The sequence below is a fragment of the Neodiprion pinetum genome, chromosome 7 (genome assembly GCF_021155775.2).
Source record: "Neodiprion pinetum isolate iyNeoPine1 chromosome 7, iyNeoPine1.2, whole genome shotgun sequence".
In the NCBI taxonomy this organism is placed as follows: Eukaryota; Metazoa; Arthropoda; class Insecta; order Hymenoptera; family Diprionidae; genus Neodiprion; species Neodiprion pinetum.
The window spans coordinates 25,246,895-25,271,128 of record NC_060238.1 but is presented as its reverse complement, the minus strand read 5'-3'; the positions used below and the strand labels follow the sequence as shown (position 1 = coordinate 25,271,128).

General features: G+C 44.6%; 1 protein-coding gene across 2 annotated transcripts in view; it reads left to right on the top strand.

Annotated features, from left to right (window-relative positions):
* LOC124222669 (uncharacterized) overlaps positions 1–24,234 on the top strand; it is a 69,849-nt gene that overhangs the window by 27,747 nt on the left and 17,868 nt on the right. The window contains exons 4-5 of one of the 2 annotated variants that reach the window (XM_046633880.2): positions 4,206–4,994; positions 5,296–7,097. In XM_046633880.2, coding sequence (XP_046489836.1) covers positions 6,353–7,097 — 745 coding nt within the window. In that variant the 5' untranslated portion in view covers positions 4,206–4,994; positions 5,296–6,352. The remainder of the gene's footprint in view (positions 1–4,205; positions 4,995–5,295; positions 7,098–24,234) is intronic. The other variant, XM_069137864.1, reaches the window with a different exon arrangement.

Sequence of the window (24,234 nt, the reverse complement as noted above, 5' to 3'; positions counted from 1 at the left end):
GTGCAGAAGTGTAGACAAAAAACGGGACGACGGAAAAAAACCCGCGCAGATTCTGCGGGACCAGTTTTGTCCCCGAGTATTAACGACGACCGGCCAGTTATACGGGTTTGGATTACGTCCTGTAATCGAATACCTCCCACGTATACGGCATCTGAGCGTATTAACGATGATCGACGACCTGCATAGGCTAATGCATGCTAAACCATGCGTATAAGTAGACGACTCCATTTTTTCCCCACTCGCGCCTATCCTGTGTTTCCTTCATCCTCGGCCGTCGAACGCACCAGGATCGTTTCGATGCTGTTAGGAGATACCGAAATTCGCCATTGGCGTCGGGAGTTCAAGAACGATCCTGCTAAGGTCGTGAAACCCACTCGTTCCTTTCATTTTCTCCGTTCATTCATGCCGTGAAGGCAAAGCTGCAGCTGGTGACGAGACGTCGAGCGAGGAGAACAAGTTACGTGTAGGTCAAACCCACCGGTCTAATTAGAATTTAAACTCCCATTGTGATAGACGCCCTTGGCGTAGTCGGTTGGCTTTTCTTTTCCGTACTTCATTTTGCTTCGTCTTCTTTTGTTCCCTCTGCATTTCCTTGCTCGTTTATTCCTTTTCGAGTCGTCGAGCATCCGCCCATCGAAGATGAGAAAAAGAGAGTCACTGCACGAGTAGGTATGTTGTCGGTACGCGGTAGAGAAGCCGCGACGCCTTGGCTGAAATGATTATAACATCATCGTTACCCGGATGACGACTACGACGACGACGACTACGTTCCGCTCGCTCTTTCTTCGCACGGTTGTATTTTCGGTCTCTCACCGTCTCATTTCCACCCACCCTGATCAGGGTAAAAAACAATTTAACCCCGTCGTCCAATTAGGTCTTGTCCCGAACGTCTGCGTGCGTATAACACCTTCCAATAAAAAACTTGAACCTGTTGCACCGTCGTTTGTCACCGATGATGAGCGATCATTATATCACCTTGGATGGATCGAAGCGGTCGATACCATCTTTTAGTCTCTCTCTAACTCCCGATGCCGAAAGGCGGCGCCTGGCATTCTTCTCCCGAAAGACCAAGGCGACCGACTTTGAGTGATCATTACTCGACGAGGAATGACACTTTTTCGCCTAATTGAACAATTTTTCCCTCCCCCTGGGAAAAGATTAGACGGAAGGAGAACAGGGTCTGTTTACCGTGTATTATGTGGAAGCAAACTCGAAGGGAACAACAACAATTGCTCGTAGCTAGCAAACAAGAGCTCTTGATAAATTCGAGAGAGAGAGAAACCATGTAAAAAACTTCAAAGGAGAGGTGCCCATACTTTTTCTTATTTCCATGAACCGGGTTCCCGAGTCGTAAAGTTTGATCAAACACCGTCTTTAGGTTTGTTTTCGCACCTAGTAGAGCCTGTTTACCGGATCCAGCAACACCGGCGTTCGAGCTCTTTGATACCCTGCTTGTTGGCCACAAAATTACATTGTTGGCGCTAAGGAGAATGTTGCCAGATACTTTTCCGTACGGAGTAACAACACAAATTAGGCAAAGGCACACGTAACGGTCGACTCTTCGCGGCTCTTGCTTGGAATACCCTTCACCACCTGAATTCCACTCGCTTTATTTCTCATTCAGACAAGTTACGCGCGTCATTTCCTACCCGGTTATGTATAATTGGCCGTATGTGCATACATTGTACGCTTACAACGACGAGTATACAATAAGACGCTGGGAACGATTAATAATTGTTTATCTCCTGCTTTCTCTCCTTCATCTTTAAATTCTTCTTTGTCGCACACACACACACACACACACACACACACAAAATGATTGTCCAATATCTGTAATTATACCTTCATCATCATCGGATAAAGTTTTGGTTCCTTGTTTGAAATGGCAGCAGCGTGAAGTTGGTTCCTTGGTTGTGATGGACACTGGCCTCCTTTACATAATTAATTCGAACAATGAGACGGGTGTCGGGTTTATCCCAATTTCTAATTCCGCTCCTTGTCTCCGCCTTGTAATCTCACTCGTTCCTGGAACCTCAAGAAAGTTGAGGTCTATTTTCTCGCGTGATTCTATCTATCGTAAATTCTTAACCAGCTGTTGCAGTCGAATGCACGCGAGTGCAATTATTCTCTTGTATGGTTGTATTCGGGGTATTTTGAGGAAGGAAGGAAGAAATTCTTCTGTAACATTTTAGCCTCGCTTTTAACCCTTTTCAAGGGATTCACCATGACGCTGTGATAACAAGATGGCGACGAGTTGCTGGAAGTGCGGAAAATGGATAAACCGATCAACCGGACTTTCCAGTTTTCATCCGTCAACTCGGTATTTCAGCTGCTCTTTAGCACGGTGCTGTAACGACGATACGATCCTCGGAGTTATTTTTTCCTAGCTTTCCTAGCTTCCTCAAATCGTGGTCGTGATCTCGAGACACGGTGCAGCTATCGTGCAATTATCACGATCGAGTGATCCAAGTTGCGTCGGAAAATACATTTGCGGATGCGGGGAGAAGAGGAATTTAAGAAGTATAAGATGAACGAGGAGAGCGAGAGGTCGTTAAACGAAACGCTTTATTCCGACCCGCGGTCCAACTTACACGTGTAGACATTTTGTAGAGTTGTTACTTCGCGGGCGAGCGCACTTCGAGAGTCAGAGATGAGAATTAACGGTCGATCGAAAGACCGAAAGAAAGTATTTCGGTGCGGGACAAAGAGCCAAGAAGGCGAAGAAACGACGCCCGCCTCGAAGAGGAGTGAAATACTCCTCTCCGGACGAATGTTCACGCTCTTTCCTCAAGTTGGGAAAAAAGACGCCGGGTGGTTTTTCGATTCGCGGTTTATAGTTTATCCCTGCAGGATGCCTCGGCGACGTGGGTCGAGACGCTTACCGTAACCCCGTAACGTAAGCACGACTCGACCTTGAGGAACGGCGTTGCCACTCGGCGTACAAAATCCACAGTAATTTGATTTAATTTTAGACCCCTCCGCGGTTCTTTCGAGAAGGATTAACGAGATCCACGATTGATATACGAGCAGGTGGTGAGCCTTTTACAGTTGTTACGGTACAACGAGAGTCCTTCTCTCGTCTTACGGAGGTCGAAACTGCTCTCGAACACGGCTTTTTTTTTCTACCTGACGACACGGTGCAACTTCCTTACCCTCAACTCGTTATCGTTTCATAATTTTTCTACCCTGTCACAGAGAAGACGACGGAGCGGTTCTCTCGGTCACCTATCGCCAGTTTATGAGCTTTTCGTAATCGACTCTCGAAGACCCGGAGTGACGTTTAAGTGACTCTGGAGCCACCGTGCCAACTCGAAAAGTAGTCATGCCGTTTCGACAGACGCGTCGTCTCGGATGACTGACGAGCACAATCTCCCCGAGTGGCGTCAACGCTGTTTCCTTCCTCTTCCTCTTCTTCTTCTTCTTTTACGTCCTTCACCTCCTGCGCCGTTTTCTTCCTACAAAACGTATATCAGCCGCCTGCTGTCCTACGGACTAGCTGGATACACATTATCTCGTAACTAGGACGGCGCCTGAAAGCGTTTGACCGAAGAATTCCAAACCGCTTGGAGGATGCCGACGTTCTCTTCCTCTTCGCACCGCGATCATATGATTTTTTACTCAATTCTTCGCTCACGAAGAGGTGTTCCCACGTTTCGTCAGTCCTCGGACTTTCCCGCTTATCTCACAATCTGCTTATTCCCGACATCCGTGCGTATACCTCTTCCTTCCGACAACTCGATTGCTCGTTCGCTCGCTCCAATAAACAAACAACTCACTTCCCAGATGAGTCTGATGCTTGTGGCTCGTTGCGGTTACACCTGAACGGTGATTCGTACGACGTTCCTTTACACCGTTCTCTTATTTCGTCCGCCGGGTGATTCTTCTCTCTGCGTTATACGCGCAACGTCGTTGTTGTATCGGTTCCAGGAATTCGGTGCTAACCCTGTGAAAAGTCAGGATCACAGAGAGAAAGAGGAAGAAAGACGGAAATACCTACTTGTTCAAATTTTAGTTAAAAATTGAGATCACAAAAATACCAAATACATATATACATATCTCGTTCCCTTAACAGAATTGATAAAGATGTATTTATGAACCTTATCACGCGTCGATTGGTGAGAAAAGACTGTTCAGACTCTGTTCAGGTCACAACAACATACTTCAGATAAGATCGGTTTAAAAATTTTTCATCTCGCATGTTCCAGGGTTGAAAAGGGGACGGAGACACTTTGCGATCGGCGAAGAATTCGGAGATAAAAATTGGCTGGAGAGGATTAAAAATCGTCGCGTGCTGTCCGAGATTCACCACCTAGTCGCACATCGCGTACTGGAAAACGGTGCGAAAGCTCGGACTAGAGGAGAGAGGAAGACGAGGGAGAAACAATAATAACAACAATAATAAGAATACGAGAAAAGGAGGAGAGACGTAGAGCGTACCTACGCAGAACGCAGCCAGAGATACGACGAGAGACTCGCGGTCGGGATGGCGCAACGGATGCTGCGCTGAGTCTGGATCTCTTCTGCCGTTGCCGCTTGATGCTGCTGCTCGCTGATGCTGATGCTGATGCTGCTGCTGCTGCTGCTGCTGCTGGTGTTGGTCGTCGTCGCATCGCCGAACCCGCGGCAAGCCGGCGTTCGTCGTTCAGTAGTTTCCCGGACGTCGTACCGGCATCATCCGAACTGCTACAGATTCGAGACACGAGCAGTGCCAACCCGACCACCGGGACACACCGCGACTCGCTCTTATCGCGCCGAATGAAATAATTCTGATTGCTTGCGCACTTTGTTTTTCGTTTCTTAGTTTTCTTTAATTTTTATTTTTTCGTTTCGGTTTAATTGTTTTGTCGTCATCGTAAACTTTTTTATGTTGCTTTTTTTTTGTCACTTACGACATTCATCAAATTTTCGCCTCCTATACACTCAAGTATAACGTATACCGAGATAATATTTTCGCAGATTTATAGATTCAAATTCCGTCGATAATTTTTTACTTGGTAATTTTCTTTCTTTTTTTTTTTTTTGTTTTACTTCATTTTTTCTTCTCCTGAAATTACCGGCCGAGTATCACTGTTCACTCTTCGATTGACATTTTATTTCGACAGTACATATACAGTATCAATGCCTTGCGTGTATTTTGCACGCTTCTGCGAAAATAATTAGATTTTTCTTACTTTTTTCTTTTTTCGTTTGATTTTTCTTTTATCGTTATTTTTTATTTTTTATTTTTTCATTTGAACTCGTTTTCTTTCGACGATTTTTTAACACGGTTTTGTGGTTATTTAACGTTTGTATCAGTGGCGGGACGTGCTGCAATATATGAGGTGACAGGGATCTCAAAAGGCACCGACTTGTTCACCCAATTTAATAATAATATTAATAATAATAACTGTGCGAATACATATAAACAAAAGTTTGGTTCAATTTTTTTTTTCTTCGATTTCTTGTTTTATCGGTGTGTAAATCAACGTCATGAAAATATCAAGATTCAAGAGAAGAAAAGTTTGATGCACGCGTACGAATGAAGAAAAGAAGAAAAATGTTCGGACAGTGAAATTACGTAATTTCGTTACAATTTGTTCACACAACTGATAGAATATCGCTCGAAGGTGCAACGTTACTTCGAAGATTCGTCAATTAATAATTGGATAACAATTCCGGAGATAACGACAAAAATTAAAATTAAAAGAAAAAATTAACAAAGATTATCGTAATATTGTACGATAAAAGGATATAAACGAATAACGAACAATAATCCGAGAGTATATATATACATATATACATATACATATAAATAAATTGAAAAGTAACAAATGAATAAATAAATGAAGTGAACGAAACACGAATCCGGCACAGTGACAACGATACTACACGAGAGAGAAGAAGAGAGGTAGAACATAGTAGCGAGGATAAAAAAGGTGGATCGAGGATTAAGTGACGGAGGTTAGCGAGACAAATGCGACCGCGTAAGCCGATACCCTGGTTCCCAATATTCGCGAACAAGCCTTTCTGAATCGAATAATCAGCGGATCGGTTGCGTCGGGATCGCGATCACCGGCACACTCGGCTGCCCGTTATCGGCTCGAACGATGATGTCCTCGGAGTTCCGGAAGATCAATATTGCCAGGACGATACTCGAAAGCGACGCGACGTCGTCATCGATGATCGTTCCCTAGACCGATGGCTCGGCTAAAGTAAGCGAATCGACCGAAGTGAAAAAATCTTGGAAGCCTATCTCGCTGACGGATAAGTAAAAACAACTGTGAAGCATTACAAGGGAGAGAAAAAGTCCGGCGGCTATTCGGCCCCGGCGCGGGAGGGCAGAGCAGGCCTCATCATCGTCAATGAGACCGTCATGCTGGCCTTGACCTACCCGGACGGGTCCAGGGTTCAGCGCTGCGACAACCTCCCCGAAAGACCGGGATCACCGGGACGCGTTTCGGCCCCGCGCCGCCGCGCGGAAGAGCACCGATTACTCACCTGGAGTTCGTACAACGCCTCGAGGCGACGTCGCACCTCCACCACCCCCGGGGATGACGGAGATCGGAAGGAGAGGCGGGACCCCCGCCTACCCGAGGCCGAGACGACCACCCTACCGTCCGACGATCACCCCTCGACGACGCCGACGGGGGACCGCGATCGCGATTCCATGCGATCGTCAACCTCAACGAAATCTAGTCATCCTGACGATCCAGCAGCCGCTGATCCGCGCCGGCTTTCCCCGCCGGTCCGGAACATCCAGACGAGGCGATCGTCCTCCTGGTCCGGAGCCGGACCCCGCGCCAAGGATCCGTGCCTCCTCCAGGTACTCCTGATCCTCGTGCTACTCGTGATCGGGTGCAACAGACACTGTGGACCCTTCGGGTCGAAGGTTAATCGCACCGCTTTTGGCGCCCTTGCGATCGGCTATGTAATCGCTGGCGCCGGATGCGCACCCGTCGACATACTCACCGACACCGGTGTCAGGTCGGAGAGGTCGGCTAATTTGTCACACATCACCGGAACGTCGCGCAAGATACGGATGTACGTCAAGAACCGGTACCTTCAGATACTTCCGGACGGCACGGTCAACGGATCCGACGACGACGCGTCCGATTACAGTGAGTTTTACACTTTCGATTACTATTCTGCTTTCGGAGAGAGGTAGAGGTGGGGAGAAGTATCTCGTAAGGTGAGTCTACTGCTTATCGACGCGTTTGGAACAACGTTTGGATTTTAGAACTATAGAAGGATCGAATTGATTGAACGATAAAAAGGTGAATGCTTAGGACAGGGTCAATAACTGGTTCTCTTACCTTATGGGTTTTCAAATGAACTGTCAAGTGTCCACCAAAAAGTGAATGATAACGTAAGTGTGCCAGTTGTTGACCCTGTCTTAATTACTGACCTTTTTTCGTTGTATCTGTTTTATCGTTAGTTTTAAAATTACTGAAAAATAAATTCGTAGTGTCGAAATTGATTTTAGACATCGAGAAATTACAATTTGTGCCGTCGCCAGATTATAGTTTTGTAAAGTAAGAGGTTCTACAATTGGGTCCAAACGCATCAATAACTGGCACCCTTACCTGAGTCGTTCGACAAGTCACAAGAATGGCGCTAATTAGCAATCTTGGTTCAATCTGAACTTGTCGCTTTCTTTCGAATGTCAGACTTTTGCTATCCAGCAACGTCGTCTTAATTTTACTACATTTTATGGACACTTTTTACGCACGGAGATGGTCCTCCTCACCTCTACCCTCCGTAATCCTGTTCGAATGACGCTTTCGATTTCTTGGCTGTAAGCGCGAGGTCCATTGGTCTATAAATGTACACCCGAAAGACTCGAGACACTCGTTTACTTTCGAGCTTGCTGTACACCAGCATCGGTTGAGTAATCCGTTCCGTAAGTCTGACCTTTGCTGGTTAGTGTGTGACTAATTGCAAGCTGCTGCAGGCTTTCTGTTACAGAAGCCTCGTTCTTTTCTTTCTCTCTCTCTCTCTCTCCCCTTAGTCTCTACTTCTCCCTCTTATCTATCATCCGTCTTTTATTTTAATGCACTCCGAGATAAGTCTTTGTTATTATGCTGATTCTGCACTGCGCTAATCAATTATTATACGCTCTCGTTATAGCTGCGTTGTGCATCGTACATGTGCGGTAAGGAATTCACACTATTCGAGTATATGAAAGTATTCAAAAATTAACAGGTTATAATTTATATCAGTCCTAATTTCCTCGTTTCTCCTCATCGAACGAAATAGAATCGGGAAAAACGGCTGCTAAATCACGGTAATTGCGGTTTAAATCGGCTGTGCAATAACGATAGACAGAGACGGAGAGGAAGAAAGAGAGAGAGAGAGAAAGAGAGAGAAGACGAACGAGACGCTCGCGTCCGTCGCGAGATTCATTGATAAGTCTTGAAACGCGTTTATCTTGAGCATAATTCATGTTCGTTTCGCCGCCACCGGAAAAGAAAGAGTAACCCGGTTTACAGGTAGATAGATGTACGTGTGAAACAGAGGTAGAGGTATACCTGCGTAATGTTACTGCAACAGCGAAGATAGCAAAGTTGATATTCCTGATTTAGCTCGCTACTCGAATCCCTTATATATAAGTAATATATCGATCATCGTACGCCCGTGTACGAGAAAGAAAAAAATGTCTCTCTCTCTAATTGATCACTCCTTCGGATTTACATTCTTTGCATAATATAAATCCGCGAATTATAGCTTCGCATCATTCTGCTATGCTGTGTTGATTCATATTCTCCGCTGTAATCCAGACGGCTTATTTTATTCACACCGGTCAAGTGGCTAGGATAGATCCGTCTTAATCCTCATTAACATGTGTGTGTGTCCGGGTATTAATTAGGTTTATCGTAATTGGCACTCGACTACCGAAGTCATGTATAATGAGAAATTTAAACTGCACGCAAATTGTTTTGAAGACGTATTTTTTATTTTTTATTCTGTTTTTATTTTCGCCAGTGGGCCTTCAGCCATTAGATATAAAAGTTACGTGGCATTCATGACCTGCCTCAACTGGCGCCTCATCATCATAAATTGGGTCGTTGATTATTTCCTTTTCATCGAATCCGCGTCGGAGGAGAGAATAAAACGACGATCATACTTTTTCCCCAAGTTTTTAACGACCGATGCTGGATGGGATGATTTTTTTCTTCTTGTCGTTTTTTTTTTTTTTTTTCTTTCCACTCTCTCTCTCTCTTTCACGCGGTCCTTTTGACCTGCCTCAACTCTCAACCAGCTCCTCCTCAGACACGTGCTTGAATGCAATCATAGAGTGTATAACGTTCATCGCACTCAACTACCGTGAACTATTAGATATACGAAGTCACGTACGTTACGAGACGACGACGGCGAGCTAGCTTGTAGCTTATGTTTTCGAGCGAAAGTTGGAACCGCACAAAGTTCTCATCAAAGACAGGCTTTTTGTCATTTCACTCGAGCAACGCGACAAGAAACGAATTAGATAATAACTTACGAAGGTCCAACGCATGCGTATATAATGGCACTAAACGGTAAAAATGTTGGTATCGAAGAAAAGGAAACGCCTGATGCAGTACGCACGGTAAACGCAGTAGCTTAACGGCAACGCAAAAGGAGAGAAGAAGAACGCAAGCGATTTCTTGTTCAATAAACCGACTTATTCCCAATGAGATTGAAACATTACTCGCTTGATCCTGTGATTTGTTACGGAAAGGATTACGCCGGTATAATCGTCCTTCGGCTCACCGCAGCATCCTTACATCCAGACATCGATGAATATCGTATTTCTTACACCTCCGGTACACGTGTTGCAAAGATAAGCTGCGTGGCGTTTGATTGCTAAAGAAATCTCTCTTGCTTAGCTGAATCGAATCAACAGGTGGGCTTCACGCTCAAGCTCACGGCTCTTGTCTGGGTTATGGAAGTTTACGGAATCTGAGGACGTAAATAGTCGGGGATAAAACGTTTTCTATTAAGTAAAATGAAAGGCAATCACGTGGATTGTTGTTGAGTGTGGAAATAACGGGGGAAAAAATTAACTGCCAGACAAATCGCGACTATCGAGCATGCAGTCGAGGAACCGTGCAATTGGTCGTGGAGTGTGGTAATAATTCTTTACTAACATCATCGTGGGGCAAAAGGAACTACGACGAAGGTGAATTTGCGGTGAGGAAGTTGACAACGAATGGACGGAATCACGGTATACATGCGAAACAATTAAACGGGCAATTAGCAACGTGGAGTTGTTTTTACACCGGTTACCACTGTTCAGCGCACCGTGTAACCTGGATTTATGCGATACTGAAAGCGAGTAATATTATACACACTGTATGGTAGAGGCGCGTCTAAAACGAGTAAATATCAAATAAATCAGAAAATACCGGAGATGTTAATTGGCTCTGATGGTCTGCCAGTGATTTAATCAACCCGTTTAACGATCGGATGCAGTCTCGCGGGTTATTCGTGAAATGCGTTTAAACGATCCTCGAGCGAGGCGAAGGGTGTGGACACTTATCGCGGGCGTGAAGAGCCTCGTTCCTCGGATTCCTGGGGACCGTAAAACGAGGGAGCTCCGTTGAGTAAACGACGATTGAAAATTCCTTCGCTCATTGCGCCGCTTTATCATCCCTCCTCTTCGCGGAGGAGGAATAGAAGAATGATCGGTAAACGGTGGTGGTGTACGAGCGAGGCGTTAAGAGCGTCGAAGGCGGGGCGATAGGCTCGATTTTAGGCAAGAACCAAGATGGAGACGAGGGTGAGGGAGGGCGGAAAGGTTGGGTCGTTGCACCCCGGACGGTGTGCTGCGTGTTTGCTTTCGGTTTATTGGGTTCGTTTGTTTGAGTTTCATAACGCTGACACGGTATAGACAAAAGGAAACAACGAGAAACCGTCTCTCGTAGGTACCTGAATAGTAGGAGAGGAAAACACTGCGTGGAGAGAGAGAGAAGAGGGAACGAACGGTTTTTACTCCCGCCTTGAAATAGTCGGACGTAAAATTATCCCCTTCCTTTTGTCTGGTCATGTTTATTCTTCTGTTGCACAGACGCAATATACGCGAAGATAGGTCGTACCGTTCATTCTCGTTCACTTTACAATGGTAAAAGTCGAGGACTCGGAGAAGGAAACACCTCTCTTATACCAAAGTACAGCTTTAACAACACCCTGATACTCTCGGACTGGGACAAAAAGGGGCTGTAACTTTACTTACAGTATCACGCGTAACAACTTTTACACAATAGCTGCACGGTGGTGCTCACGGTCCGTCCGTCTGTCTGTCTGTCTGTCTGTCTGTAAATCAGTCGGGATAACCGTTTCGATTCTCACGCATATACAGTTATCCTCTGAACGCTGGGAATGATGTCCTGGTGAGGTCCTTAAGCACACCCGCCTACATTTAACCCTACCAAGGTTCGTGTAAACTTGCTTTCAAGGAAACTGAATCTAAAAATCCTCTATTGACCCTCTATGTCATAAAAATTCAAGGACAAACCCTACGTCGAATTTCCAACGCCTAAAAATTAAAGTACCAAATCCTACGTTGACGTTCTCGGTAAACGATTGAACTCATTTTCACCATTACCACAATCATTTGAGCCTAAACTTGGCGAATTGGTAAATTTCGAATATTTTTAGCGTCAAAGTAGGGTCTGATATTGTGTTGAAATAAAACCTACTCTACCATCTTCAATCCCTATCTAGGAGTCCCTTTAAAGTAGGCGCTAATCTTCGACTCGTGCAGCCCTTCTCTTGAGATTCGTGTACTCCTTGTTGATGTCCAGAATGTGGAAACGGGCTGCCGTAGCTCTTAGTAAGAAATGTAACCTGCTGCCCGCTCCCCGAAACTGAGATATGAAAAATAAATCAGCATCAGTCGTAAACGCTGTGCCCTCGGGTTACGCGTTAGGCCGCAAGCTGCGCGGTTAAGTCGCACTTAAAAGTCGATAATGAATGGCTGCATTCAGGAATGATTGAATCCGAGTGTTAAATCAAAATCGCTGTTAGAATATCGAGTGCATGCAAATTCCGTACGCTGAAATATACGGCCGCGATGGGTTCGCCGGTCCTGCGTGCTTTCACGCGTATAAACCCGTCCGCCCCCCCCCCCCCCCCCCCCCCCCCCCCCTCTAAGCACCGGAATTGATTACGCGGCCGTCCCCGCGGGTTGGTTTACGACGTGCCGCCCCCCCCCCCCTCACAATCAGCCCAAAAGAGAGAGAAAAGGAGAAAGAGAAAGAGAGATAGAGATATCGAGAGAGAGAGAGAAAATCCGACCAACTTCTTTGCTCGACTCTGGTTTGGTGGGACCGATCTAGGAAAGGACACCGATACAGACGACGAGGTCGCACGCTGTGACCAGAGATTGGGGCAATTCTAGGTTGCATGGTTGTCGTCGTTATGGGTCTCTGGAGGAGGAGCTGAGAGGACCGCTTCTTCTTCTTCTTCTTCTTCTTCTTCTTCTTCTTCTTCTTCTTCTTCTTCTTCGTCTTCATCTTCTTCTTCGTATTCTTGTTCTTCTCCTTCTCCTCGGCGAACTGTGTAATCGGTTACGAGAAGTTTAGATAAACTCGCCTGGACGACAGTAATGCATGCATACGATGACGACCCAAGCCTCGTGCCACTTCTTGTCCCTTGTCAATGGGGATATAGAACGGCAGATAAAGACCCTGCCGGTACGCCACTGAGCCAGTTAATTAATCCCGGACACGCTACATGCTTCTGTATATGGGGACGGAAAAATCCCGCGTCCCTTCTTCTTCCTGGGCCCGTTGCTGACCATTCGACGCCCTTCGTACCTGGTTTACGGAACCTCTGGCGCTGGGGCAATGGACCAGCTGCATGCCAACGAGATTCGAGATAAGCTAGTCGCGATGTTTTCGCTTTTTCTCGCGGCGACGAAAAGGCTCATCTGTTGTAGATATTTGACATCTGGAGACTGGAAAAAAATTTGATGTGGACATCTGTGAAATATTTTTTCGTGTCAATACAACACTATTTGATGTCAATGATTAAAAGGGTCATTTGTTGCAGATATTGGGCATTTTAACACTGTAAAAAAATGTGGTGTGGAGCTTTATAGAATATTTTTTGATGTCAATCTAATACTTACGTTCTAGTTCTGAATTGACTGTAAAAATTCTTCTTTAGTAGTCCACGGCATCCACTGTTGGTCAATTTTAACACCGTCGTTTTTCATAGTCGTTTTCCTCCTCTTTGCGTAAACTCATGGGTGTGTTGAATTTTTATGGAATAAAAATCGTCCTGGAGTTTTGTATTTTTGTCAGCTCCAGATAATTGTTTTCCATTTCAATGTTCGTAGCAAATCGAATGAAACACGTATTTTCATTCTACGTACCTAATTTTTTGAGAAATTTTGAGGATATGGTTCACAATCTTTAACTTAACTGAAACTTGTTTAAGCGTAGATAGCTAGTAGATCTTGTTAACCTCTCACCAATTTTTTCATCCTTCAAAATTTCGTGCTACAGTTTTTGAGGTGATTAATATTCAACTTTCTTTCAACCTTTTTCCAATAATTTTGAGATCGATCGACACGTCATGTCAGAGACCAACTCGTCCTCAGATTTGTTTCTTTACTGTTGAGCTCTTCAAAATTAAAGAAATTTAAAAAGTGTTATGAACTTTGTGAAAAAGTTGAAAACACGTTTTTACCTTTCTCAACATCTTATCACCTGTTAAATCTCGTTATTCCCTTGGGCAAAAATCGTATTTGCTCAAGCGAGCGCGACTCGAACCCATCACTGGAATTGATCGCGCGTTTCCTGTCATTGAACTTTCACGAGGCTTCGGTCGCAACTATACACACTCTCGGACCGAGAGGAGCCGCTTTCGGTCTTTTAGCCTCGTTTCAGAGAGCAGCATCATCGGGAGGATCACGAGAAAGTGGAGGGGGAGGAGGAGGAGGAGGAGGAGGAGGAGGAGGGTGAGGGTGAGGGTGAGGAATTCGCTCGATTCATTTGATACCGCGACGAGGAGAACGCGTGTGTACCGAGATTAGCACCACGTTTACTCGTCTCTCGCTTTTGTGTCTGCGAGCTTTTTTTCTCTCTTCCACTCTCTCTCTCTCTCTCTCTCACTCACTGCAGTTGTTGCTCTCGTTCTCGTTCTCCTTCGTATTTTTTCAGAACCTGCGCTCTCGACTCTCGAGTGCGCCTCTTATCTAATGTCTAAAAGTCCCTCCCCGTTCTTCGTCTTCGAGTGGCGAAGAGAGACTCCGCAGCAGAGACTCCTGGAAACACACGAAAATACAGAGACTACTTACACCGTAACTTCCGGATAGTTTTTTTCCCCTACATCAGACAGACTAAGAAACGCGCGTCTAATAATAATACAAGCTCGTGTCTGGGCTTGTAATAGATGTGAGAAAAGAAATTCCGCCCTCTCTCTCACTCTCTCTCTCTTTCTTACTCTCTCTCGATAGAAGTAGGAAGCCCGTGTTCCTTTCCTCCGAGAGACACACTTCAACCCCCGGAATCGTTTCGTTCCGCGTCTTCGGGGCGGGCCGTTAATCAGGGTATTACCTATTACGTCGTTGACACCCTCAGGAATGCCGCGGCTTTCTGGATGTCCAGTCGAATCTCGATGCGGCATCTATTCCTTCCCATGCAGGGAAGGTTAATAAACTTTTTACGACCCGCTTTTCTCTCTCTCTTTTTATTCCCCCCCCCCATCCTTGAGGGTTAACTTTCCTCCGGAATCTAGGAACAGTCAATGAAATCAGAAAAGAAGACGCGATGGAATATAAGAAATTATTTTTCACCTTCAACTCCGTTCGCGCGATAGTTGAATTCAAAAATATCCTACGGAATTGAAATTTAACAACATCGTTTAGTTTATGCAATAATTAACGAATCATTGAGACCGATACGAAGATTGAACATTTTACGTTCAGATAATGAGCCACGAAGACTAGTCGTTTTTAGCATCACTCTTTCTTTTTTTTCTTCTTCTTATTTTTTTTTTTTTTTTTTTACCTATATATAAAGTGCAGCCGTAATAATTATCAATCAACAATTTATTTATACAAATCGCCTCGTTTTCGCCGGGGTACCGCGTTGTTTACAATGCTTTTAATTAATCAGGATTCCACCTTACGTTCGGAAACCGACCGTTATATTGGTCGCTTAATTAGGACTCGAGGTGTTTCTGCAGGCGCATTTAAACTCTCCGGTGTTATATTCAGCATCGAGCTAATTGGTTACACGCAGCGAGCTTCGTCGTAGGGTTCGAGGCAGTGAAAAAATAATTTTAATCACACCGTAATGCGCTCTCGTAATAAACGTCCGTCATCTCTTTTCTCGGTCTCGGATCATCGATCATTACCTGGATCTATCATCCGGGTTTGATAGGGTTCTATAAATAGTCACGTGTAATCGCGAGTCGTTTGATTAGAGAAGATTTATGAAATAGAGGAAAAGAAACTGTTCATATAATTATAACGTAGCGGGATTTTCGTAATCTGGCGCCTCGGGTTTTCTGTGTACACACGAATAATTGTCGAGAGTATACGTGTAAGCGTTTTTTATCGGGAGTCTGGATCTGACTCTCCCTTTTAAACTCTCCTCTCCCCAATTATAATTAAAAGACGATTTTATATACCTGTATTAGTCACCAATTATATAACGTGATTACCATCCCTCCCCCTCCTTGTATTCCTCATTCTTTTCTACTTCGTCTTCACTTTCGAGGCTGATATACGCTTCGATAAAATTATCTTCTCATTCTCGTGTTTCAACAACTGCAGGTTTAAAAATAACAATCATTTTTCTTCAACCGTATATCGTTGAGGGAATGTAAAGAAGGAGATTTGGAAACGTTCAAGATTTCTTTTCACCTGCACATGCTAGAGAAAATTGTCACCGTTCCAATATACCGAAGTAATAAGTTCTGAAAATAAACCGTCGTCGCTGCAGCATTCAGCCGTGGCGAAAAGGTGACAAAAATATTCGACCGTGTCGAATCTTGCTTTGCAGTCACGGTATTTGAGTTAGCAAGGTTAATGTTACCGAATATTGAAAAAAAAAAAAAAAAATTGACGCTTCGCTAATTTAGAAAGAATTTGAAGGGTTGTTTGCTTTACTGCTCGGTTGCTTATTCTCCATCTCGTAGAGAATTCCAAAGCATGTAAATAATGTGGCCGAAGTTAGTAACGCTATCCCTTTGAAATTAGAAGTTTGTGACTTTTTGCGTTAGTGAGTTTGAAGTTGGTGGTTCGTTAACCCTTTGAAGCATGCATTATTCCTTGCGGTCGAATTCCTTGAAACTAGGTATATAAGGGTATAAATATCGAGTAACCGATTCAAAAAAAGTATCTCATGTATATGAGATGCTGTACCGCTAAGGATTAACGTAACGAAACATCATAAAATGTCATTCAAGGAGTTGGCTTGTAAAAATAATTATTTTATTTTCGTTGTCATGGTTTATTAAATTTCGGACATGGCTACAAGGGTGCGAAGGTAACAATTTCACCTAAACATGCACCGTTGAAGTAACGTTACTAATTTCATCCTCATTCAAAGTGGACAATCTTTCATAAAAACCAACGAAGCTGAATCCCATCTTCGATTTACCCCGTAAAACACTCATCTTCATCTTCGTCTTCTTCTTCTTCTTCTCATCTTCTTCTTTCGGGCTCGTGCCGAGCGAACAGAGCGCATTATTACGTGGCATAATCCCGGCTCGCACCCTGTCGCGAGTATTAGCCGTGTAGGTGCGTATAAATATGTATAAATACAGGGCGCCCAGCAGCCTCTCGGCATCAGCATCGGCATCAGCATCTTCTCCTCGAGTCGTCGTTGTCCTCATCCCACGAGTTTCGATAATCCTTTAGAAGCGCCGACAACGACGACGAGGAGAGTCTCGGGTGCGCATCGGGCTGCAGACTCTTCGTAATATATTATGTATCTTTGAATCTGTCGTCGGTGTTGCGAGGGAAAAAGGGTCGCCCCCCTTCCCCGGCCCTCACCCTTACACCCTTCATTTTTCAATATTACCCACGATACATCATTTAATGATAAATAATATTGGGACAAGAGCCTCGGACCTGCAACGCCGCCGCCAATCGGCTTCGATCCTGATTAGAAGGATGCCCGGGTCACTGACTCTTCATTCTTCTTCTCTTCTTATCCCCCCTACCATTTTTACTCACCCTTTTCTCGCCCCCTCCGGCAACTCATCCGGGTTCATTAGGCAGCCGAGGTGCCCGGCTCGTTCGATCAGTTTCCGATCTCCATGTGTCGTGCTTTTCGATCGATTCGTACGTGGCGCATGCTTCGAAACTTCCTGGGACATTTAGGGACCTGCAATTACCGATGACGTCCGTTTGGCTCTCTGGGGGGTCGGCGTTTCTTCTTCTTCGCCTCCTTCTTCTTCTTCTTCTTCTTCTTCCGATCTTGTTCCTCTCCTACGGCAGAAACAAACGATCGGTTATCGAACAATCTGACCTTCTCGACCTTGCGACTCGAAGCCCGACTCTCGAGAGAGGATCGCCTTTCCAGTCACTATTATGTATTTTATTTCACCTTATTCTCTCCTCTTTCTCCCATTCCCTTCTCTCTCTCTCTCTCTCTCTCTCTCTCTCTCTCTCTCTCTCGGTGATTCCTTCTCTCCTCAGCAGCACTTCTCGCGGTCAGATCAGACGGACGATAATCGGGGTGCAAAGCGGTTAGATTCGAAGGCCAGATCCGTTCGCCGATAAATCATTATAACGCAGAAGGAAAGTTGAGTAAGAAAGAAACCATATCAGCCAGCTCTATTAACCTCATCGATACTCGCTTGCACACAGCTGTGCTGCAATTATTTTCATAGGCCAGAAAGAATCGGTCGAGGAGCGAAAGTATTCAGGGCTGTTTAGTGGACACCCTAATCCCTCACCAGCTCCGGGGAATCAGAAAACAGCTGTTCCGGACCTGAAGTTATCGAGTCGCGAGGGTATTTCGGGATCCCTCGGCTTCGTAATCGATTCCTTCCCAAATCGGAGAGTAAAACGGAAGAGAGGAGCTTTTACGTAGGGCTTAAAGATCGTAAAGTAGGTTTGATTGCAATGCAATATCAGAACCTAATTTGACGATAATTATGTTCGATATTTATCGATTTAACGAGTTTAGGATCAAAGTAGGGTATGTTTGGAACCTCCTTTGACCCTTCGGAGGTTGGGTTAAGCCTGCTCGCTTGAAACCTTCCTTCAACGCTCAAAATCCTAACCAGCTGATAAACGTTCATCGATTCTGATTGATTATGATCCAATATATTGAGTCACAGATCCATTGGAGGAACTGTAGATCGAATAGTGTGAAAATGGTTTCAATCTCCTTAAATTTTTATGACTTAGAGGGTCAACGCAGGATTTCTAGGTTCAGTTTCTTTGAAGGTAGGTTCAAACGAACCTTGGTAGGCGCTGACTTTCGATTCCGAAACTTTCGTCCTGCGGCTTTGATCCGCGTCGCTGAATGCGTCAAAGGATTACCCGATTACTCGATTACCCCTGATCGCCGCCTTCGCGCTCACGTTCGCTCCGAGATAGCTCTGTTATTTACCGATGAATAATGCATCTTTGCAGCGCAAGGCGGCAAGCCGGCAAAGCCGCTTGTATAACGTCAAGGTGCGAGGTAAAGCTTGTTGCTCCGCTCACTCTTGTCTCTAACACTGTGAAATTCCACCTCGTGTCAATCAACGATTTAATCAGCGAGAGCCTATCTTTTCTCTCCTGCGCTGCATCTGCTGGTCACTCTCTGCTGCCAATGGTATATACATATATAGATAAATGCACACGTATATATAAGCGTTTATACTCTGGCATATCTATCGATCTGAAACACTCGGGACTCTCTCGCGCCGTTTTAACAAGCCCTTCAAGACCTCGGATTATCCGCATCGTCGCTGTTCCTCATCCTTCCCCCAGTCTTTTAACACGCCTGCAACGGTGTGAAAATGTAACAAACCACACACGATTTTTTTTCTACACTATCGTCAAATCATTGTCGGTCACTTTATTTTTCCTTTAAAATTTTGCTCAGAAACACCATTTCTCGTTTACTCTTACGTGAAATACTCGCATCCTGGTTTATATTTCACGGTGACAATCTTAATGCTCCTTAAATCTTGCCGCGGTACAAGTTGGCTAATCGCATAATTGCGCTCCGTCGACTGCAACGGGAACCTTGTTTTACCCAAGTTATGAAACAACGTGAAAACAAATAGACTATTTTACCAACCCATGAGGTATCACACGGACCGTATAGAATTACCCGGTCCCATGATATTAAGTAGCGTATAACGTGCAGCGATACGGCGTGATACGGTGAACGTAACTTACAGGGTGGAACGACGAGAATAAAACAAAACCTCCTTCATCTACAGGGCGTAACTTTCTGGGAACTCCGTAGGTTGTCTAATTAATGACCGGCTTAACGATGCCTGAGATAATCGTAACACCAATCGAATATCGATCGTGATGAAAATCGAAGGACGAGAAGCAGAGGCCAAAATCAGAAATCCGTGCCATTCGATCTTTTTACCACGTAACAAGGACCGCGACCGAACACCTGGATGACTGACCTGCGATCTGCGGCGTGCAGCGACGATCGGACCACGAGACGAGACGATTTTGAATGAGACGTTCTCCGAGGTGGGAACCAGACAGCGACGGCCTCCATTTGTCTCACGGTAGCCGGAGGCCGGCTTCTCACATGATGGTTATATTTAGTCGGGCAATATTTCGGGACACCCTGTAGCCCGAGGGAATCCGGTGTCCGAGCACAAAATCCGCGTTACGCGGCACCGGACGAAGAAGATTCTTTGACCGTTACAATGTCGTTCTGACATTTCTTTTTTTCTTACGTCTGACCAAAAAATTTTCTACTCGATACTCCGTCCGCGGTGTCGCTGGAGGTGTAAGGAAATTCTATACGTACATCTGTGTATATATATATATATATGTATGTATGGGGCATTCCGCGTCAAATTAACAGTCGATTTACTTCACCCTCTTCGATTCTGAACACATTTTAGTATCACGTTTTTATCAACCCAAAAGAGTCTCGGGATTTTTTTTTTAAAGATTTTATTCAGCCGCTGGTGAAGTTTATACAAAATCGCGAGACCAGTTACGAAAACGTCGTTTCTTAAAGTCTTTGAAAAATTCACACTGATTTTATGATTCATCGTCGAGAGAGAACGTCGGTTTTGGATTGACACGTTGCAAAAAAATCAAACCAATTCGATTAGCCTGACAGATGACCGTTGACCGTATTTTTTCACGTGTGCATGGATAGTAGAACAGGTATATACATTGTTAATTACGTTTCATTAATTTATGTCTCACGAGTAATTTGGAAGTCCAAGAATTACGATTCGCCTCCGTTAGAATGAAAAACTTGAGTTACGTGGTGATAAAATGGCGCCGACAACAAGGCTCTGACGTCACGAGGACACTTTCCATTAACAGTCTGCAATTCTCTCCAAGCCGTGCTCTCAGCGTTGTCGACGGGACAGTTTTTCTCTCATCATCCCGTGGGTCGCTGGAAATTCGGCAGACCGACGATTTTATCTTACCACGCGTTCAACGGGCCGGATTCCCGCTTCTGACCCAATTCTATTAACTGGCTTGTATTTAAGGCTACTTTTAACCGGCGTCGCCACGTGTTCGTTCCATCTTGTCAACCATCCGGGAGATAAAGATGAGAAAGAAGAATATATCCGTCGAATGAATTCGCGATTTGTCTTTGCGTAGGTGTGACGTATGTATCGAAGAGAGGCACGCGCCAGGAGTAATGAAAAGCGGATGAAATTGAAGAGGAAACAGGTGTGAAAAGAAATAAACGAATAAAAAACACGGGCACTGTTCCTTCTCGTAATCGGGACTTTTTCTCTCCGTGCCGCTGCTGCAGATGTTGTATATTATTAATTGCCTCGAGGAGTCGAACCGATGGTAATAAAATCGAGTATTCTACGCGTCTATAAACTTTGGAAAATTATACCCGGGGGTGGGGGGCATCCCTTCTGCCCTCGTTTTTTGCCCTTCTTATTTCACTCCTTTTTATCTTCTCCTTTCTCCCCCGTGGCGTCAATCTCGCACATGCCGGCGTCTCATTCTCGATAAGTCTACGGACGCGACGCGTATGTAAGTTATTAAACAAGCCCGAAAGTGTTCATAAATTCCGATCTCCACGATAAATTCTTTCCGATACTTCGACAACGTACGAACGAACTACCATTTTCGGGTAACGTTACACTCCTCGCATGCCTTAAGGGCGTTATGGAAACATTGCGATAACCCTTAGGGACCTCGGGTGCGTTAACTAGTTACTAGTTTATGGCCGAAGATTACACGCGATGCCGAAGGACACCGAAGGAAATGCCGCGTGGTGCAAGGATCAACCAGATCTCTGCATTTTTATGGCCTGAATTTTAATCGGACGGATTTTTTTTTTATTTTTTTTTACCCCTTTTCACCCAGTCCCACGACTATCGATTTTCGGGGAACTTTGGTTACTTACTTACTTACTTACTTACTGAGTTACTTGACTCGTGATACATTCGGAGGTGTGAAAAGTCGGGACTATGATCGGTCTAGACGTGGATGAGAACGCGATTCTTTTCCTCTTCAGGTAGCTGCCGTACTGCGGAGAAAGTGCGTGGGCGTTTCTGATCGTCAGAGTATAAAGAGGAGTCCGCACTTCCTCCTCCTCCTTCTCCTCCTCCTTCTCCGCTTCTTCTTCTGGTTCGACCTTGGCCTCGAAAGTAAGACCTCGCCGCTCGCGATGCAACGTCGGCGGCGGCGGCGGCAGTTGCGATGCCGTTTTCACTTTCATCCTTCTTCCTTATACATAAGTAAACGCGATTAAGGATGTGTGGGAAGTACAGTCGCATAAAAAAAGCGTACGAAAAAAAAAAAAAAAAAAAAAATGAATTAAAAAATAATTTTTCACACTAATCAATTACCAAGAAAAATAGTCACCGGCAATTACAGAAGTATAATTTAAAAAACATCCGACTGTAACAGATGTAACCGCAATTGTAGACAATGTTGTTAAAAATATATTTCTCTTGATCGATTCTGATTAACGGTAGGCAAATTTTTTACATATCGTTCGAATTAGATTACGGTTAAAAGTCACGCGATTTCTCTGACACATTTTTTTTTCCTTGTCGTTCTCGACAAGGCGTTTAGAGTCGACATTTAGAGTTAACGTTTCGTTTTTTTCTGATCAAAGATATCACGTCGATTATTATCCAGCTTCGGTTAAACTCGTCGAATCTTTATTTTCTCCCGGTTATATATCGAGAGATTTTTCATCGGACTGTACATCCCACGCGTTCTTAAGTATTACGGAGCAGCGGCAGCATGCATAATGCAACCGCGTTGTGGAAATTTGTTGTTGTCCGGTTACATTGAGTGTCGTGATTGCGGAGAAATTAGGGGAACGACGACGTCGTTCGTTTATCTCAATTATCGTAAACCCTCGGTAACAATTGATTATTCATTCCAAGTGGAGCATATTTAATAACTCGGATGATTTCCGGCCACACGTCGGCCTCTCGCTAACCAAGAAGAAGAAGAAGGAGAAGAAGAAAAAGGACCTTTATCTCGAACCAGTGACTTGATTACTCTTATTTCAACGGTGCCACGATCGCGGGTCACTTCTCTCGCAATATACGAATGTTGCACTCGGGAACGAGTTTACAGGCATTTCGGCTCCACCCCAACCCCCCTTCCTCTTCTTCCTCTTCTTCTTTTTCTTCTTCTTCTTCTTCTTCTTCTTTTTCTTCTTCTTCTTCTTCTTCTTATCACGGATTCAGTCACTCGTGTACGATAAAGCCCAATATTAATGGACTCGCCTCGCTATCTGGATTACAGAAAATACTTTTCTCTCTCCTGGCCCCCCCCCCCCCGATAAATACATACATATATATAAAATTTTCTCTCTTCGGTTTTTGCCGTTTCACTCCCCCGCAACGCCTTCGTTGCGCCATCGCTCTCTAAATTGGTATTTCAATTTGTCTCTGTTGGAGTGATGAAAAAACTGTACAGAAAAGAGACAAGGCAACAAGGAAACGCGCGGTAACCAGCAAAAGGTAAAGAAAACTGGTCGGGGTGATGAGAAGATTGTTACACGTATAAAATTTCAATATTCACAGTCATATTTCTCATAAAATCTGGATCGTCATCTTCTTCACGCTTGTTAACGACGAAGTTAACGCGCTGCGACAAGCAGTTGAAGTCTGTTTTCCATACGGCTTGTGGCCAATCAGCTTAGAACTTCTCTCTCTCATCGTTAATGCATCACGGTTGCAAATTAACGTGTCGTTCGGATGAAACGTGTAAGTCGGTTTACAGCTGCCGCCTCTTCTTCTCATTCAGCATGCCGGTACGTAGACGACTTGTAATGCTCACAGCAACTCGGATAAGCATCGCCGTACTTATTTTATCGTCACGTTCGGCTCAGCTCGACCATTTCTTCACAGACATCCGCTCGATTCGTACGTGAATTACACGGGACTCTAAGAAAATAGTTCTTTTTTTAAGCTGCGTGGGATGTTTTTGGTCAATTTTGTGTTTGCATAAACAAAAAAGCGTAACGACAATGAAAAAACTACCATCTTGTTAAAATGAACTAAACAATGTTTCACGTAAAATTAAACAAACAATGTCGGATTTCGAGTTAAACGTGAGTTTCACTCTGAATAAAACTACATACACGAGTTTTCCGAAAAAAACCTGACGCGATGGAATTTTTCGAGTATTTTTCCCGGTTTCAGTGAAAGAAGAGCCAATAATCGTCATTCAGTCCCTTGGGCCGTAAAATATCCAGTACCTAATATTCACTTAGTCCCTCTTACCGCACGCATTGTGCCCGCGGAGGAATCGCGTGTTTCATCATCGGCATCTGGTTCGAGCACCTGGAACACAGTCTCCGATTTCCATTTAGCACCATAGAGAAACTGCTTGCGGCTTGTTTGTTGCGTCCGATTGGCATCCCCTTAGATTCTTTATCCCTCTTCGGTTAACTCTCCATAAATTCCTCTTTTTTTTGCGCGCGTCGAGTGAGTGCCTTTTTTTCGCTCTTTATTCTCCACAAAATGCCTCTCCCCCCCCCCCCCCTTCCCCCCCTTTCCTCCTGTTCTCTATCAGATGGCTGGCTTGAAAGGAAACCGACCCTGTATCCTCTTTCAAAAAATCTCCCCTCCGAACGATTGGATTCTTCTTTATTCACCGCCGCACGAGTTAACTGG